This window comes from Haliaeetus albicilla, chromosome 8, assembly GCF_947461875.1.
Source record: "Haliaeetus albicilla chromosome 8, bHalAlb1.1, whole genome shotgun sequence".
NCBI lineage: Eukaryota > Metazoa > Chordata > Aves > Accipitriformes > Accipitridae > Haliaeetus > Haliaeetus albicilla.
This window is the reverse complement of record NC_091490.1, coordinates 43,293,791-43,311,769: the sequence shown is the minus strand read 5'-3', so window position 1 is coordinate 43,311,769 and position 17,979 is coordinate 43,293,791. Positions and strand designations below refer to the sequence as shown.

The 17,979-nt window shown below is 66.3% G+C and overlaps 1 protein-coding gene across 3 annotated transcripts; it reads right to left on the bottom strand.

Annotated features, from left to right (window-relative positions):
* Positions 1–940: 940 nt before the first annotated feature.
* On the bottom strand, positions 941–16,469 carry NCAN (neurocan). 3 transcript variants are annotated; one of them, XM_069790470.1, is made up of 15 exons: positions 16,209–16,469; positions 9,995–10,074; positions 8,498–8,899; positions 7,800–7,974; positions 7,585–7,712; positions 6,963–7,256; positions 5,723–6,631; positions 4,437–5,636; positions 3,758–3,874; positions 3,406–3,519; positions 3,034–3,192; positions 2,845–2,927; positions 2,609–2,753; positions 1,944–2,126; positions 941–1,828 (listed from the first exon to the last, which is right to left on the bottom strand). In XM_069790470.1, exons 2-15 carry the CDS (start codon positions 10,065–10,067, stop codon positions 1,680–1,682), a joined length of 4,131 nt encoding a protein of 1,376 aa, XP_069646571.1. In that variant the 5' UTR covers positions 10,068–10,074; positions 16,209–16,469; the 3' UTR covers positions 941–1,679. The 3 variants fall into 3 exon arrangements, with proteins under 3 accessions (XP_069646571.1, XP_069646569.1, XP_069646570.1); XM_069790468.1 differs by having other exon boundaries at positions 941–1,824; XM_069790469.1 differs by lacking the exon at positions 16,209–16,469 and adding an exon at positions 14,411–15,597 and having other exon boundaries at positions 941–1,824.
* Between the last annotated feature and the right edge of the window lie 1,510 nt (positions 16,470–17,979).

Genomic DNA, 17,979 nt, shown 5'->3' with positions numbered 1-17,979 from the left:
GCCAGGCTCTTGCGTGTCCTTCTTTGGTGCCACCCTCGAGGGGCATCTTGGGTGCAAAAGGGACTCCGGGCTGCCCTGCGCCGTGGGGCTGCTCACCCCGACAGCCCTTATATTCGCTCCCCAGTCAGACCCCCCGGCCCCACTGCACCCTCCCTCGCAGCCAGAGCTGGGCAAGTTCGGATCATCCCAGCTGGAGCATCCCAACAGCATCCCTCTCGGATTTATCGGGACCAGATCCAAGGGAGCAGCATGAGCAGAGTCACCTTGGGGCATCACAGCGCTGGCAGCAACTGCGGGGACAACCAGGCACCGGTGGGGACCCCGGGGTCCCCCATACTAGAGGGGGCTCGGGGCTTTCTCCATGCCCGGTGCAGCTGAGCACAGACCATCCATCCACTTTACCGACTGCCAGCATTGATGAAAATAAATAGCTGCTAGGATGTGACACCCCCAGCCACCGTGACCACCCCCCCGGGAGGGGAGAGTGGGGAGACCATGCGTGCCGGGGGCCACCGGAGCCCCAGGTGGTGGCCATCACACACCGATAGATGGGCAGCCGGGGTGGGGGCCGCAGACCCTGTACCCACGGTTAACGCAGGCAGCACCCTGATAAATTCATCAGCATCTCTGCGTCTTATCTAGGCCGGCAGGGAAAGCCGCGGCCACGCTGCTCCCCACGGGCGATGCACGCGGCAGACACCGCCGGCGTGATTCATGAGCGCTCGGCTCGCGCCACGAGCAGGCGGTGGGGTTGGCACAACGAGCCCTGGGAGAAGGATTAGGTTTGCTTAAAATTAATTTAGTGGCAGCGAAAGGAGGCAGATGGAAAGCGCCAGTGAGGCAGTTCCCGGCCAAGGCAAGGCAAGGGCTGCGAGGGGACTGTCCCTGGGGTCCCCGCTCCCCCGCCTGCCCCCAGGAAAGCACAGGGTCAGGGCCGCTCAACTGTTAAAAAAATTTATTAAAATGTCCAGCAGTACAGAAAGGCAGAGTCAGAAATGGCACAGGGAGGGGACAGGGAGGGGGGCTCGGGACACGGCAGTCACGTCGCAAACAGCAGAGATCGGAAAGCGCCGTACACACACACACACACACACGCCAACTCCAACGGGGACCCGACGACAAACGGAAAGGGGAAAAAAAATAAACCAACCCCAAACCAGGCGGCAGAGCAGGACACCGGCCCCAGTAGCATCATCCCCCTCCCCGTGTCGGGCAGGGTCCCCGTGCCGGCCGTAGGGATGCCCCACGGGCAAGACCGGGGTGCCGGGGTGGGAAGATGGAGGTGTGGGGGGCTGCTAAAAAACCAGAGCCACCCTGGGCCAGTGAGACACGATGGCCAAGGTGGGAGATGGGGGGGGGGGCTGGCAGATTAACCCCCCTCTTTGGGGAGGGGGCCAGAGCCCAGCTGGGGAACAGCCCCCCGCGCAGGGATTGGGGGGCGGGGGTCCCCGTGTGGGGCTGGGGGCTCGACCCCGGGTTGGGGGGGCTGAGCGTGGGGCATGCAAGGAGGGCTGGGGACGCACACGCAGCCGCCCCCTCCGGATCCTATTCCCTAGGGGGCCGGGCATCCTAGGAGCTAAAGCCAAGGGGGGTTATAAAAGAGGGGGGGGGAATGGGAGGGGGGCGGGAAACGTCACCACATCCCGTCGGGGACCCTTGTGCTTCCTCGTCCCCCGGCTCTAGAAGTAGTGACCCTCCTCCATCCAGTCCAGCCGGAGGTGCTTGCGGTGTTTTCGCCGCTCCTTGCGGGGTTTGTGGTGGTGGTGCTGGTGGTGGGGGTGGCTGTGCCGGTGGTGGTGGTGACGCCGCGCTCGGTGCGACCGCCTGGCTAACGGGGGCAAGGGAGGGGACCCGGGGGGGTCAGGAACCACGGCCCCAGGAGGGAGCCGGTGCCTTGACACACCCCCCCGCCCCTTCCCGGGGACCCCCCCATCCCCACTAACGTTTTGTGCAGAGGATTTTGGGCCGGTCCCACTTGCCGGTGCTGTGGCACTTGATGGTGGGCACGTGGCGCTGGGTGAAGCCCTCCTCGCACTGGTAGCGCACGCTGGAGTGGATGCTGTACTTCTCCTTCTTCTTCCCCACGGTGAAGGCATTCGCCACCTCCGGCGGGGGCCCGCACAGCACTGGGGGGGGTGACAGACCCCCGTCACCCCTCCAGCACTGGGAGGGGACGAGGGGACGTTCTGCCGATGCCACCGGTTCTCTCCACGAGCCGGAGCGGTGGTGGATGGCTTTAGGAGGGGCTCCATCAGGTTGGCAATGAGGTGTTCCCCAGGATTTACTTTGTTAATTAACGGCCTTACCGGGGCGAGCGCGTCGTTAACACGCGGCCGGTGGGAGAGGGCGGCGTGCTCCTCCGGCTCGCAACGAGCGGCTGGAGGTTAATATAACTTTCAAGATAAGGAATGAGAACTTAATAGTTTTAATGGTGGCAAATTAAACAAATTAAAGTGGAGAGGGAAGAATTGACTGTGGGGAAAAAAAAGGAAAAATGGAGATTAAGGGGAACTGCTTGAGTTTTCCTGGACGAGGAGCTGGGATAGGTTTCCTGAGGATGAGGAGGTGCCTGGGGGCTGCGGGATGGGGATGCCGGGGCAGGCGGTACCTGTGCCTTTCTTGCAGATGTAGGGCAGGTTGTAGTTGCAGGGCACGTCGTTCCACTTGCCGATCTCGTGGGACACCAGCACCACGCAGTCCTCGCCGCCCGCAAAGAAGTTGTCGGGTTGGTTCTCCCGCCAGTTCTCATATTGCTGGTGGGACAGGAGAGAGGGTGAGAGCCCCTGTGCCCCCCCCATGCCCTGCACCCTGAGCCCCCCCGCCTTGCACCTCCAAGGGTCTCACCAAGCCGGTGTTGTCGGTCCACTGGAAATCCTGCTCCACGATCCTGTCATTGAGCCCGATCCAGGTGTTCTCGTGCCCGAAGCCTACGGAGAGAGGCACCCATGGCTCGCACGGTGAAGGCGAAGAGCACCCGGGGGTGCTGATGCTTGGAGAGCTGCGGGATGGGGTGTTCTCCCCCCGACCCCGCACCGTTGATGAAGCCGAGCTCCTCCTGCGAGTGGATGCTGGTGAGGTGGCCGGCACGGCGACGGCAATCCCGCTCCGCATCCTCCCAGGAGCGCCGGCGGGCAAAGTACCGGTAGCAGTGACCCTGGAACTTGTGCCAGTTGTGGTCGCAGCCCTCCGTGTCTGCGGGGAGATGGGCACGGTGAGGGGAACCGGTCCCCCAGCACCCCGGGAAGGGATGCAGGGAACAAGCTCCCCATCACGGAGGGGGCAGGACTTTTCCGTCCCCTTCCCAGCTCCCCATGCCTGCTCCCAAAGGGCCAGGGGCTGGGCAGTGTCCCCGTGGGGGTTTCGCCCACCCCATGGCAACACACCCGGGGCACACCGGGTCCCCACCTTTCTCGCAGCGGCTGCCGCCGTAGCTGGGCAGGCAGAGGCAGACGAAGGAGTTGACTTCGTCGATGCAAGTGCCACCGTTCTGGCAGGGGCTGGACAGGCAGTCATCGATGTCTGCAGAAAACGCCAGGAGCTGTGGGTATACGGAGACCCCCCGCCACCGCCCGCCCAGCCCACCGTCCCCTCTGCCACCGCCAGTGCCGGTGGTGACCGAGCACGGGGGAATCGAGCAGGATTTAAGAGCCGCAGCCCCATTCCCCTCCCCGCTTCCAAGCGTGGTCGCTGCTCCGTGCCGTGCTGGGATGCGGGACCAGATCCTGCCCCGGCACGGCGAGATGCTCTGGTCACTCACCGATCTCACAGTTCTCCCCGGTGAAGCCCGGGGCGCAGCTGCAGCCGCAGACGGTGCCGTTGGCACGGCAGGTCCCGCCGTGCAGGCAGGGGTTGTTCTGGCAGGGGTCGGCCGGTGCTGTGGGGTGGGAGCGGGTGCCCTGAGCCGGGGTGGGGAGGGACACCGCGGCACCCACCCGCTTCCCACCGGGACCCAAGGTCTGGTCCTGCCCCGGCGCTGCCGGCTGCTGCACATTAACTGCGGTGCCTTTTCCACCTGGCCGTGGCTCTACTCTTTAAATATATTTGTTGCCTTTGTTTGAACCGTGGCCGGGCGGCGTGTGCCGCATGTCCCCCACCAGCAGCCGCCTCTCCAGCTATTATTATTAGCAACTGCAAATATTAAATATTTAAGAGGACACTTTCGCAGCTCACATTAATAGCTGGGCTCACTTTGAAAAACCCAGGATCTGCCCCCAGCCCATCACGGCTACCAGAAACTCCCCGGTGAGTAAATTCGTTTGGGTAAAAGGAGAGACCCACCCCAAACCTCCACCTTAAAACTGACCCAGCGGGTCAGCAACACAATGTACCAGCCTGGGGGGGGTCAACCTTGAGGTCCTCCTGCCACCCAGCCCATTTCCCCCGTCCCCATCAGCTCCAGATGCCCGCAGCACCCCGACCCGCAGCACCGCGCTCACCGTGCCGGCTGGCGTTGCCGGCGCCTGCCCAGGCCAGCAGCTCCCGTTCCTCCAGCCCCGGCTCTTCGCCACTCCCGCTGTCGGCATCCAGCAGCGGGGACCCCCTTGGTCCCCCCAGCTCTGCCGCCGCCGTGGAAGGCTCAAAGAGCGGCCCTGTGCTTGGGGACTCAGACCCCTCCGGCATCCATGGGTGGGGGGCAGTGGGTGATGGCCAGGGGTTGTGGGTGGCCGAGCCAGGGGGCCCAGGGGGCTCTTCCCTCTTCACCTCCCCGGAGGCATCCTCCTCTGCGGGGGCTGTCGGTGCATCCTCATGGCTGGGGCCACCTGGGGGGCCGAGGCTGGTGGGAGGCTGCTGAGGGGTAGAGGGGGGCAGGAGGAGATGCTCCGCTCCCCCCAGCTCCGGTGCAGCGTGGCTGGTGGGCCGTGGGGCGAAGCCCGCGGACCCTTCTTCAGCCGCCGGCTCCAGCACCTCCGCCTCCGCCGGCTGCTTGGTGCCAGCCCTGGGGGTCACCTCACCGGCCGCAGCGGGAGGCAAAGGCGAGGGGACGTCCCACGTTGGGGGGGACGCGGCTGCTTCGCCGCTTGACTCAGCTGAGCCCTTCCCAGCATCTCCGGACCCGGCTGGCGGCTCACGGCTGGGCTCAGCTGGTGGCTCGGCTGGACCACGGGGAGCCGTGGGGCTCAGCCCCCCGTGGGGCCATGGAGCAGCCACCTCGGTGGGGTGCTCCACGGAGGGGCCAGACGGGTGGAAGAAGGTCACCGCTTTCCTCTGCCTCTCCAGCGAGCCATCGCCCGGAGCCCCGCTGCTGTCACCGGTGTCACCGCGGAGCTGCGGGACCATCTCGGGGCCCTCGGCCACCAGCGGGGCCGGCGGCAGCAGGGGCCGTGGTGGGACGGAGCCGCCGTCCTCCTGGGAGAGGGCGTCCCCGGAGAAGTCCTCGGTGGCATCTGCGGGTGGCCGGGGGGAGTCCCCACGGGCGCTGGGGACGTGGGGCTGAGCCCCGACCGCGGTGATGTCCCAGGGGCTGAGAGCGTCGTGGGGAACCGCGGAGACAGGCAGGGATGGGGATGGTGGAGGGGGTGTCCGTGTGGGCTCCCCAGGATTGCGGGGGGCCATGCGGGGGCTCCACCGTGGTGAATCCCTCCAGGCGGGCGCCTGTGGCGAGGGGGACACCGGGGCGGTGGCCGGTGCCATCAGCTCTGCAAGAGACGGCACAGCCGTGGGGTTCCTGAGCCGGCACAGCCCCCGCCAGAACCCCCCCAAGCTGCTTTTGAGCATCACTTACCGGGGCCGATCTCCTCTTCCACTGCGTTGGAGGTTGAGTAGGTGCCCTCCCGCCGGAGGCTCTCGGTGCCGGCACGGGGGATGCTCCACGTCTCCACCGCGTTGGCTGCAGCCCCCTTCACCTCCAGGGCCAGGACGGGGGACTGGGTGACCGTCCCCACCGGGTCCACAGCCATCGTGGTGTTCCCAGCCACCGTGGGGTCCCCAGCCACCGTGGTGCCCCCAGCCACCGTGGTGCCCCCAGCCACCGCTGTGGGGTCCCAGTTTTGCCGCTGCAGCTGGAAGTAGCGCCCGTTCAGCCCTGCATAGCCGCTCCGCCTCGGGGCGTGGGAGCTGGCCGGTGGGGTGCTGGGGGTCTCTGCTGCCGTGCCAGGGACCGTCCCCAGCCCGGGTGGCGTTGGCGGTGAACCAGTGACTTGCTCCCGGGCTGGGCTTTGGGACTGCGGCAGGAGGGCAGCCGGGGGCTCCTCAGAGTCGGGGTCTTCTTGCACCAGCGGTGCCGAGCTGGTGCTGGCCGGATCCTGCCAGGAGCTCACCGGCGCCTGGTCCACCACGTTGAGAGCTTCGTCTTCATGGGGCCACGCCGGCGAGGAGGCCGTGGTGGGAAACGGGGACGTACCATCGCCCAGCCCTGGACCGCGAGCCACCGGTGCCCGTGACGGCACGGCCCCGGGGAGGTCACCGCGCCGTACCGCCGGGCTGCCGCTCGCCAGCCGCAACTGCTCGTCCTCGCCCAACCCCGCGGGCCCCGGCTGCGGCAGGAGGCCATAGCGGTCACGGGGGACGTCCCGGGAGTCCCCCGACGTGCCCAGGTCCTCGCTGCGCTCCACCAGGACATTGTCGTCGCCCAGTGACTCGGGCGCAGACGGCACCGGCTCCTCTGGCTTCCTCTGCCCCGCGGCCGCGCGTGCTGCGGTGAGACCGCGAGCATCAGCCCTGCACGGCGGTGGGACCGAGGGGCACGACGGGCATCGGGGCACCAGCGGGGACCCGCGTCCCCCCTCGGGGCTCGGTACCAGGCACCGCATCCCCCAGCCTCGCACCATGCCAGGGTGATGCATGGAGCTGGGCTCCCTCCCAGCGCAGCTCTCCTCATTTATCTCATTAATTCCCCAATTAAATATTCATCCGCAGCAATTTTCCCGGCTATGCCCACCGATTCCCAAGGGAAGAAGGGGCAGGACTGGTGGGGGGCCTGGCCGGGGGAACGCGGTGCCGGCATCGCGGCCGGTCCCCCTTACCTTTATAGCAGTAGGTGTCGAATTTGGAGGTGGCGGGGGGGAAGCCGGTGCGGTTGGGGAACTGGTAGAGGGTCCTGACGCCCGAGGCCTCGCCGCCACATTTCCTGCGTGGAAGCCTGATGGGGTAGCGGACGCTGCCGTCGGCCAGCCAGCCTGGGTCGCACTGGTCCAGGCCCTCACGCCACGCCAGGTAGAGCTGTCCCGTGGTGGCTAGCGAAGCCCCCCGGCTCCGGCAGTGCCTCTGGGCCCCCTGCCAGGTGAACCGCCCTGGCACCGTGGCATAAAACACCGTCCCTGTAAGAGAGCAGAGCCCATTAGGGATGTGGGGACGGAAAGCCGTGACAATCCTGATGGCCTGGAGCCGAGCGGTGGTTTTTGGAAATCTCCATCACTCCAGCACGACAGCCACGCCGTGCCACTTGGCACTAGCGCAGAGGGTGGCACCGAGCAATGGCACGGCGCCGGCACCGGCACCGGCACCCATCCCCGCAGCCAAACCGCGGCAGGCGAGAGATGCAGGGAGATGCCCACGCTCCCAACCACAGCCGTTGCTCCGCAAGGATGTCCCCGGGCACCCGCCTGCCCAGCCCGGTGCGCACCCGGCCGCTGCGGCACCACTTGCCTCGCAGCTCCCGGGCGTAGCAGTAGACGTCGTATTCTTCGACGGGCTCCCTCCGGCCGTAGCTGCGGACGCCGGGGAGGCTGTTGCGGTCTCCGTAGCAGCCGGGTCGGGAGAGCGTGATGGGGTACCTGCCGGAGAGGGGCACGGCAGACGCTCAGTTCCACGACCACCCGCAGTGGGGGATGCCCGGCCAGCAGCCTGTGCCGCACACTTACCGCACGGTCTGATCGGCCAGCCAGCCCGCGTCGCAGTTGTCGTAGCCATCCTCGAAAGCGGCTTGGAGGTGCTGGGGCGAGGCGATGACGGCCGAGTTGTCCAGGCAGGCGCGGCGGGCAGCGGCGAAGGTCAGGGCGTAGCGCTCGCCCGCGGGGCGGTAGTGGAAGACGACGCCTGGAAGGGCAGCGGGCGGCAGAGCTGGCACGGGGTGCACGGCTCACACGGCTTGTACAGGGTGCAGGGCTTGCATGGGGTGCATGGCTCACAAAATTTGTACGGGGTGCACAGGGTACATGGGGTGCGCAGCTTGCACAGGGTGCGTGAAGTACATGGGGTGCACGGCTTGCACAGGGTCCACGGCTTGCACAGCTTGTGTAGGGCACATGCGGTGCATGGCTCACACGGCTTGTACAGGGTGCATGGCTCACATGGGGTGCAGGGCTTGCACGGGGCGCATGGCTTGCACGGGGTACACGTGGCGCACAGCTTGCATGGGGTGCATGGCTCGCACAGCTTGTATAGAGCACACGGGGTGCAAGGCTCCCACGGGGTGCACGGGGCACACGGCTTGCACAGGGTTCACAGCTTGCACGGGGCGCATAACCCACACGGGCACCCACGCCAACCCGCCGCGGTACCCGTGACACCCCCGCGGCTCTCCCGGCAACGCCGCTCCATGGCGCGGTGCCCGGCTCACCCGTCACCTCCAGGGGCAGCAGGTCCTGCTCATCATCGATGCCAGCCACCACCTCGCAGCGGTACAGCCCCGCGTCGCTGGCACGGGCGGCGCGCAGCAGCAGCGTGGCGTTGTAGCGGTCGCGGGGGTAGCCGGGCAGGGACGCTCGGCCCTCGTAGGTTTTCACCACCTTCACCGCGTTGTCCTTGGCCACCAGGATGGGGACGTCCTCCCTCTGGCCGGTGGCCGAGCGCACCTTGCTCCATTTGACGCGGGGAGGGTCGGGGGGCTCGTTGGGCCCCAGCGAGGCGGAGGGTTGGAGCAAGAAGAGGCAGGGCAGGGCCACGGGCTCCCCCAGCCCCACGCGCACAGCCTGGTGCTGCACCCTGTTGATGTGGATCACCTTCCCATCGTCCTGGGAGCCTGCGGGGAGAGGCACCCAGATACCACGGGAATGGGCGGTGAGAGCTCCTGCAGGGCTTTTGTTCGTAGGGGGAAGAGCTGGGGGCGTTGCAGGGTGTTGGGGGCTCTGTACCGGGTGCTCCTGAGCCCCCCCGAGGAAGAGTATGAAGCAGGATTATGTGCAGCCTCCCCGTCTAGTGGCTGGAGACTGGCTTTGCCAGTTAAATCTGCCCCTCCAGGGCTGAACCCCCGACTCAGCCGAGTCCCTGTCATCCCCCGCCCCAGGATGCTGCCAGGCTGTAGCCGCTGCTCTGCACCCGTGGGTGCCACACTGCTCCCGTGGGGATATCAGTCCTCCCCATCCCTGCCCGCAGAGATGGACCCCTCGCCAACGACTCGGCACCATCCAACCCCTGTGGCACCAGCGGGAAAGCCCATCCCCACACTGGGATAAAGCATGGCAGCAATCGTGACCTCCTCCTCCTCCTCCCGCACTAATCCTGCCCCAGCCTATGCAGGCTCCCAGCTCCGTCGCTGCAAATCCCACAAGTCTCGGAAACCCCCGTGGCCCGGCTTTCCCTGCCCGCAGCGGGGTTGGGGGGATGCTCCCGCAGAGCTCAGCCGGCCGCTAATCCCTGCCTGGCACCTTGTCCCCCCCCCAGCTCCCCACCCTCCATCGCACCCCAAGCCCTTCGCTTGCCAGGAGATGCACGGGGAGGGTACCGGGGTGGGGGGATCCCAAATCCCCCCTCATGCAGCAGGATGCTGCGATGCCCCCGCCATGAGGGACCGGGGCGGAGGGGGGACACGGTCAGAGACACAGCAAATCCCCGGGGGGCTCAGCTCTGTGGTGGGGAGGGGGCCGGGGGTGCTGCCAGAGGGATTAAGGATTTAAGGTCTCGCCTGTGGGGATCCCAGCGCGGGGGGGGGGGAGTCCACGGTCGCCTGAGGGGCTTCTCCCTCGCTAATCCCCCGCAGCTCAGGGCGGGGAGGTGTGGGGGGCCACAGCCCAAGCCCTCCCCTGGTTATTATTCACCTTCGCTGTTTATTCTGGCTGATAGTGCATTATTTGCTGCTGTTTACCCTTATTGGCTAATTAGCCCTGGCGGCACTTACCCAGGACGGCGATGGGGAAGAGGGAGAGCCCAAGCAGGAACCAGCAGCCGGCATCCCCCATCACATGGACCATCCTTGACCTGCAACGAGAGCCGGAGGGTGGGCGGCCGCTGCTCGCCCACTCCCTGCTTGTTCAGCAGCGCCGTCGGGCCATAAATCACCGTGGGGCCGTGCTGACACCAGCCTCCCGAGAGCCACGGGGAGGGAGCAGGATTAGCCCCACTTAGCAAGACGCCATTAGCCTGGAGAGAGTTTGATTTCACTCCCGGCGTGAAGCCGGTGCGGGGTCGAGATGGAGGATGGGGTGCCATCCATCGACCCACCGAGCCGCCAGCTGCCCTGCCGGGGTCTCCCTCTGTGTCCCCTGCCACCAGTGCCACCCACCGTGACATCCCCGCAGCCACCCGGTGTACCGCTGGAGGTGGGACACGTATCTCCGTGGTGGGGGTAGCGGGCAAACCTGGGGGTCCCACACACCCCCAGCCCAGCAGCAGCAGAACCGGTGGCGCTGGAGCCAGCCCTCGCTCTGCTCTCAGCATTAACATGCAGTGGATGCCTCCGGCTGCCGGAGCCGGCGTGCGGCGCGTGGAGCACAAAGCCGGCACCACTGCTCACCGAAAATCTCCCATCCATCTGTTTGACTGCAGCGCCGATTAGTATTTTCTAAATCATTTGGTCTCTGGGCTCGGAGGGAAGTCGGACAGATCGCCCACCCGGCACGGGCACAACCATCACCCGGCTCCCACCACAACCACAGTCCCGCTCAGGCTTTGTTTGGGATTTTAACCAGGCTCTGGCACCCCGTGCCACTGAACCAGCCAAGCAGAGACAGCAGAGATGCAACCAGCACCCCCAAATCCCAAACGGGGCCACGCTGGAGCCTGGCACCACGTGGCCACGAGCTTGAACCAGACCCAGGGCCCCCCATGTGCCGGCAGATCCAGCATGGGCTTTGCTGGTCCCTGATGCAGTGTGCAGGTCCCCCGGCTCCGACATCGACCCCTGTCCTGTCTCCTGGCCAGGACAGTGAGCTGGGGAGCTCTCAGCTTTTGGGGGGACCCCAGGACCGCCTAGTCCCTCTTCCAGCTGCCCAGAGCTGAGGCTTTGGCTCAGCCCACAGGTTCCCCCATCCCTGATGCTCCATTTTCCAGCCCTTGATTTCTCATTCTGTCCCTTCTGCTTTTATGGGACAAAAATAGAAAGAAAGAGCAAAATGGCGAGAAAAAAGGAGACCCCCCATGTTCAGTGCTGGAAAAGGGCCTTTTGGGGGGTACAAAACTGGGTTTTATCTTATTTCTTCTAAAGAAGAAAGCATTTGCAGCCCCTTCCCTCCCGCAGCAGCTCCGCGGGGCTTTTTGCCTCCAAATCCAGCTGCTGATAAAAGATGAGGAGGTGACCTGACCCTGGCTCCGGCTGCGGAGGGAAATTCCTGGGGTGCGGAGCGGGGAAGGGGCTGTGGCTCACTGTGCCTTCACCCAGCCACATCTCCTGGGAGCGAAAAAAACCCAGAGCAGCCCCGGGGCTGCCCCACGGCACCAACAGCACAACAGTGACTCCTTTCCCACTCGGAGATGCTCCAGGAAGGAAATCCCCTGGGCTCGTGGCCTCGGCAGCACCAAACTTTTCCCTGTCTTCCCACTACGGGAGGGAAAAATAAATTGCTTGGCATGGTTGGGGCTTGGCAGGTTCCAGCTCCTCCCCATTGAAATGCTAATTTTGACTTTCTGGGGTGTCAGGAGCTCTCCCAGCACAAACCATCAGTGCCAGGGCGTGGGATGGGGCGGCTCCTGCCCACCCTCCCAGCCCGTGTCCTTTGCCAAGCCACCACCCCAGGACCTGCTGGGCGAGGGGGGGGAGCTGGGTGCGGGTTGGGGGCAGTGGGTGTGGGATGGGGACATCCAAGACACTCAGCACTGGGGGAGAAGGGTGCTCGCACACGTCCCAGGGCTTTGAATCACTCATGGTCCCTTTTTGGTCTCTTCACCCATTTTCTTTTTAGCATCCCTCGACACTCCCCTGCCCTGCAGCTTCCAGGCGACTTTTCCCATCGAAGGGCAAACAAGACAATTTCCCACTTGGGACAACAGCTATCGGGTCTTACTCCCCAACACCTCTCCACAACATCCCCAAGACCTTCCCCTTCTCCATCCTCCTCCTCCCTAGCCTGTGGCCACCCCAGCTCCCAGCAGGGCAACCCCCATTCCCAGCCACAACCTTGGGCCACCAGCCCCAAAACACGGGGTGCCGGCCCCATGCCCTGCCCAGGGCCACGTCAGGGTGGTGGGATGGAGCAGGAGCCAAAGGGACCCAAGAGACCCCGAAGAGCTGCATTAACGTGGCAGCGTATAAATACTCCTCTAAGCTCTCGGCTGTTTACCCAGACCCGCTGTTCTGGAGATGGGTCCTCACTGAGCAAACGCCGGGCAGCGCCGCTGGGTAAACAGCCTGGGGTTTATTTAAATGTTAAACAGGAAAGTCGCTTTTTGGATTTGCAACCGCTACCCCAGTTGGCTGCGAAGCCGGGTGCACACCGTGCCGGGGATGGATGGATGGATGGATGGATGGATGGGACCGTGGTCCCTGACCCTGCCAGGGCACCCCAGGCTGGCAGCACCAGGGAGGAGCGGGTGCTGCCAGCGGTGAGAGGCCGGGGGCCACAGGGCTGTGCGGCTTCAGCTGCGTCCGTCGCCTTCCCTGACATCAGCATTTCTGCAGGTTTTGCTTTCACAGCAGGGAAGGTGCCACGGTGGAAAGGGCCGGCCCAGCCGGCAGCGCCCGCTGCCTCCTCGGGGAACACGGACCACAGGCAGAGGGGTCCTGGGCTCCCCCCGCCCCGGGGACAGGACACGCAGCCCCCAGCCTGCTGCTCCCTTGGGACCACCCGGCTGGCACCCCTGCCCTCGAAGCACGCGGGGACCACGTTCCCGGTGGCACCGCGGCTCCGCTTCAAGCCATGGAGACAAGGGAAGGTCCCCGCCATACTCCGCTCCCCCCAGCTCCTCACCGGACCCCCGGCTGCCACCTCCACCGAGCCCGGCCCTGCGCTGAGCCAGCAAAAAGTTTATCCCAAGGTCAGGACAAACAGCACGGCAGCCTCCGTCCCTGCCGGTGCCGGAGCCACCACACGCGGCGTCCCCGGCACGAGGACCCCCACGCCGCGCCGGGGGCTGCCGAAGCCGCAGCCAGGCAGCGTCCTCTCAGTCTCGGCATCTCGTTAATTATTGAGCCCGTCTCCCTCCCACCTCCTCTTGATCCACTAACCCACAATCCAGCTCCGGCAGCGCCGGCGAGGCAGCCCAGGGCTGGCACGGCCGAGTCCCGACCCCGCGGCACCACCGGCATCAACCGTGGCCGGATCCCGGCTCCTCACCGCAGGCACGGGAATGCCGCTGCCAGCACGGCTCAGCACCACCAGTCTCCGTGCCAAGGCAAGGGAAGCAGCATCAGCCCCATCCCGCCAGGACAGGATCCGGCCAGGGTCCCCATGGAAGGGGCCACGGGCTAAGCCACGCCGGGCATCACCACGCCGTCCCCAGCGGTGACAGCAAGGTGAGGAGGGTGGCACGGGGACCCAGCGCTGGCCATGCCACCGTGAGCCCGAGGGGCTGAATTTTGCAGGGTTGGGGGTCTCTCTCCGCAGTCAGGGCGATGCCACGGGCTCAGGGCACAGCGATGTCCCCGGTGCCATGCGGCAGAGCCCCCTCGGGGACAAGGAGCGTGTCCCTGTCCCCCAAGCAGCGCAGCCCCAGCCGGGGAAACGGCAGACGAGAGAAATTTAAAATAACGCCGGTGCAAAGCCGCCCCCCCCCCCCAACCCGAGCGAACATTTTCACATCTGTCACTAGCTGTCACCTCATGAATAATTCATCTGCCTCATGAATATGCAAAGCCGGGGCTGGTGATTAGCTTCAGCTGAAACATAGCTTAATTCCTCACAGGCCATTGGGTGCCGGGACGACCCGGCCAGTTTTGGGGTCTCCTCTCGCCCCAACCTGCCCCCAGCCATGGGGTGAGACAGGGGCGGCTGCGGACCCCGGTGTCCCCACGGAGTGGAGGGGACATTTGGGACAGTGCGGGGGGACACGGGCTCGGGATGGGTGGGAGTGGAGTGGGGGCACTGCCCACCCACCCAGGCAGCCTAGATGTAGTGGGACATGGGTGCCCCCCATCCTGGGGACGCCCCAGCCCTAGGGGTGCCCCCAGCTGCCCCCCAGCCAGTGCTCAGACCCCATGACCTCTGCTGTCCCCACAGGTCACTCCGGTCCCCAGTGCCACCGGCACACACACGGCATTTCGGTGCCCACCCACCCGGCGTGTCCCCCCCTCCGCTGGCACCCCACGGGGCTGATCCTGCACCTCCCCCTCCCCCCCCCGCACCCAACCTCGCCGGAGCCCACAGCCCCCCATAGCACCCACCTCCCTCCCAGTGCCACGATGCCTCCGCCACCCCAATGGGAAGGGGGTGTCCACCGAGGGCCCCCCGGGGCTGCACGGCCGCGGCGGGAGCCCGGCGACGGGGCCGGCTCCGCGTCCCCTCCTCTCTGCCCACAACAAAGGAATTCTGCAAACCTCGCTGCCGTCACATCTCACAGGCAACGTGATGCTTCCCGCTCCCCCCCAGCCTGCGAGAATAAATTAGCACCTCAGAAAACTGTGATCCCGTCCAATATGGGCCCTTTGCTGGGTGCGATTTTTATTAGGCAGACAGTCTGCAGCCTTTATTTTAGAATTTGGTCTTCTTTTTATTTTTTTAAATTTTTTTTTTTTTTTTTTTTTTCCCCGCTTTCTGTCTCTCCCCGGGAAGCCAAAAGCACCACGGGAGCCCCAAAGCTGGCGCAGCGTCGTGGCAAGCCCCCCTGGCCCCATCTCTGCGGATGGCTCGGCCGTACACCAGCAGGCGACTCCGAAAGCAGCGCCGGTGCCCGGCACCGAAAGCGAGGAGGAGAACACCGGGTTGGTGGGCCTGGCACAGAGCCGGGTCTCTGGCACCATCCTCCCCACCGGCGCTGGGTTTGCCGAGCCCCCAGGGCCGGTGCACGGGAGCAAGGAGCCCCCAAGCAACCATCAACCCCTCGCCCGTACCCCGACCGGTGTCCGTCCATCCCGGCAGCCCTCCAGCCATTCAGCCCGGCCTCACCGTGCGGCATCCCCATGGTGGGGCACGCGGGCTGGGACTCGTCCTGCCCGTGGTACTGAGCCCCCACCATGCTGCCAGCCCTGCCCACTCCCTGGCAGCCGAGGGCACCCCAGGGATGCAAAACTTCCCGGCTCCCTCCCTGCCAGGGAGCCACCGGCAGCACCAACGGCGAACCGGGTGGCCAAAGCAGGGGAGGGGACCGAGGCGCTCCGGGCTCCGACACCGCAGGGGGATGACTCCCCGGTGGGCACCCATCCGCCAGCACCCGCTGCTCTCCTGCCATCCCTCACCGCTTCTCCCTGCCCACCGCCTCGCTGCCAGCTCCCCTGCGGGCTGGGCAGGGGGTCAGGGCACAACACCGTGCCACCTGCCCTGCCAGCGGCCCCCAGCCCTGCCTGTCCCACTGGCCCCAGTGCCGGTGTCCCCCAGCCTGTCCCCGTCCCACTGGCCCCAGTGCCGGTGTCCCCCAGCCTGTCCCTGTGCCAGAGTCCCCCAGCCCCTCTCAGCTCCAGCCCCACTGTCCCCAGCCCTGACAGCCCTGGTCCCCCCAGCATCCCCCCGTTCTGGTGTCCCCAGTGTCCCCCTGTCCTGCTGTCCCCACCACCCCAGTGGTCCCAGCCCCACTGACCCCCTGCCCCACTGCCCCCAACGCCCACTCCTGATCCCCCCAAGCCCAGCGTCCCCCTCCAGCCCCAGCATCCCCAGCCCCAACCCCAGCATCCCCAGCCCCGCCAGCCCCAGTCCCCCCAGTATCCCCAACCCTCAGTCACAGCCGTCTCCCCAACCCCAGGGGCCAGCATCCCTCACCCCGGTACCCACACTGTCCCCCATCCCAGTGTCCCCCAGCTCCCATCCCAGTATCGCCCCCCCCCCAGCCCCCTCAGCCCCCTCAGCCCCCAGCCCTGACAGCCCCCTTGTCCCCACCGCGTCCCCCAGCCCGGATCCGTCCCGTTTCTGCCATAGCGGTGTCACCGGCCCCATCCCCGTGCGCTCCCACCGCCCGGCCCGGCCCCGCCGACACCGGGCACCGCAGCGGGGGCGCGGCGCGGGCGGTGCCGGTGCCGGTGCCGCACGTACCTGGGACGGTGCTCACGGCGCGCAGGGGGTCATCGCCGCCGGTGGAGCCGAGCACCCCGCCGGCACCGGGGGCTTAAAAGCGGGGCGCGGAAGGTAGAAGGGGGGGGGGGGGGGCAGCGGGCCGGGCCCCCCCGGAGGGGGCCGAGCCGGGCCGGGCCGGGCCAATCGCGGCTGGCGGCAGGCGCGGCCCCCCCTCCGGTGCCGCCGGTGCCGCCCGCACCTGCCCGCAGCGGCGGCGAACCCGCGCCCGCTCCGCGCCCCGCCGCGCTGCCCGGCGCAGGGCGAGGGGCGGTCGCGCATGCGCCGCCCCCCGCCCCCCCCGCCGCCAAACCGGGGCCGCCCCCCCCACACACACCCACCCCCCCACCCACCCATCGAACGGGACCGGCGCAGGCACCGCAGCCCCCCGCAGCCGGGGTTGGCAGGAGCCCCTGTAATTGGGGGGGGTCCCTTCTAGCCCCTCCGCAGCCCCCCCTTAGGTCGGTGGGGCCCCCCCAGTATGCACAGCATCCCCCTCCCCATCCCTGCACTGGGAGCCGGCTGCGTCCAAGCAGGGTTTTAGGGGGGGTCTCCAAAGAAGGGGGGCATCTTTCAGCCCCCCCCCAAGCCACTGAGGGGCCCCCCCTGCTCCAGCCACTGTGCTCCCCTCTATTCCAGCCCTGGGACCCAGTGGGGTTTTAGGGTATCTTCAAACAGGGGAGCATCTTCCAGCCCCTCTGCACCCCAAAATCCCTCCCAAACCATGCAGGCTGCAACCAGCAGCATCTTCCAGCCCCGCTGCACCCCAAAATCCCTCCCAAGTCACCCAGGCTGCATCCAGCAGCATCATCCAGCCCCTCTGCACCCCTGTACGGCCCCGTATGGGGAGCCCTGGAGGGGCTGGAAGATGATGAAGATGGATGAAGGCTAGAAAAAAGCCCAAACCACCCCAATAAAGCAGTTGAGACACTTCAGGGAGCTTCAATACCAGAAACGAACCCCAAAACGGGGAGGGGGGAACCATCACTGAGCTGTCGGGGAGGGTTTGGGGGGGGGTCACCTTCCCGCCGGTGAATGAAGAATGCCACCCTGTCTCCCACGACTTGGCAACAACCGGTGAAAAAATATTTCCCCCCCTCTTTTTCCCCATAGGATGAGTCCACGGAAACCCGAGAGCAAAGTTCTCATTTCCGACTCCATTGTACCAGACTTTTCGCAGCGTTTCCTGCCTTTTGTGAAGCCCCCCGGCACAACCCCGGCATTGCCGGCGCACAGAGCTCTTCTGTTCCCCTTCTTTATGTGGCTGCAGCTGGCGTCCCCATCCCCACGTAGGTGCCCGAGTGTGGGGGACAGCAACAGGGGTTAATGTCGCCGTCGTGTTTGCCAAGCAAGACTGGGGAGAGGGTCCCAGGGGATTTGCCGGCACCCTGATGTCCCGGCTGCTTCCCACTCCAGGCGGATCCAGGTGGCCGGTGCTGCCACCCTACAGGTCTCCAATCCTGCTATCCTGCTTTGGAAGGGGCACCCATGGGTGCTGGTTGGGGTTTGCTGGAAGGAGGGTGCTGCACTGTCTGATGTGCCCAGAGAGGATGCTCCAGCGCGGATGAGTGTGGCTCCCGGTGGAGGCAGGACCCGCTGCCCACGCACAGTGGGATGGGGCCGGCTCCAAAACTGTCGCCCCATTCGTGCAAGGGCCTGGGCTCCCTTCGGGGTGAAGATGTTCCCGCTGCTCCCCACCACAGCTGGGTTCTGCACCCACAGTGAGACCCGCATCCCACCCGCCTGCTGCCTC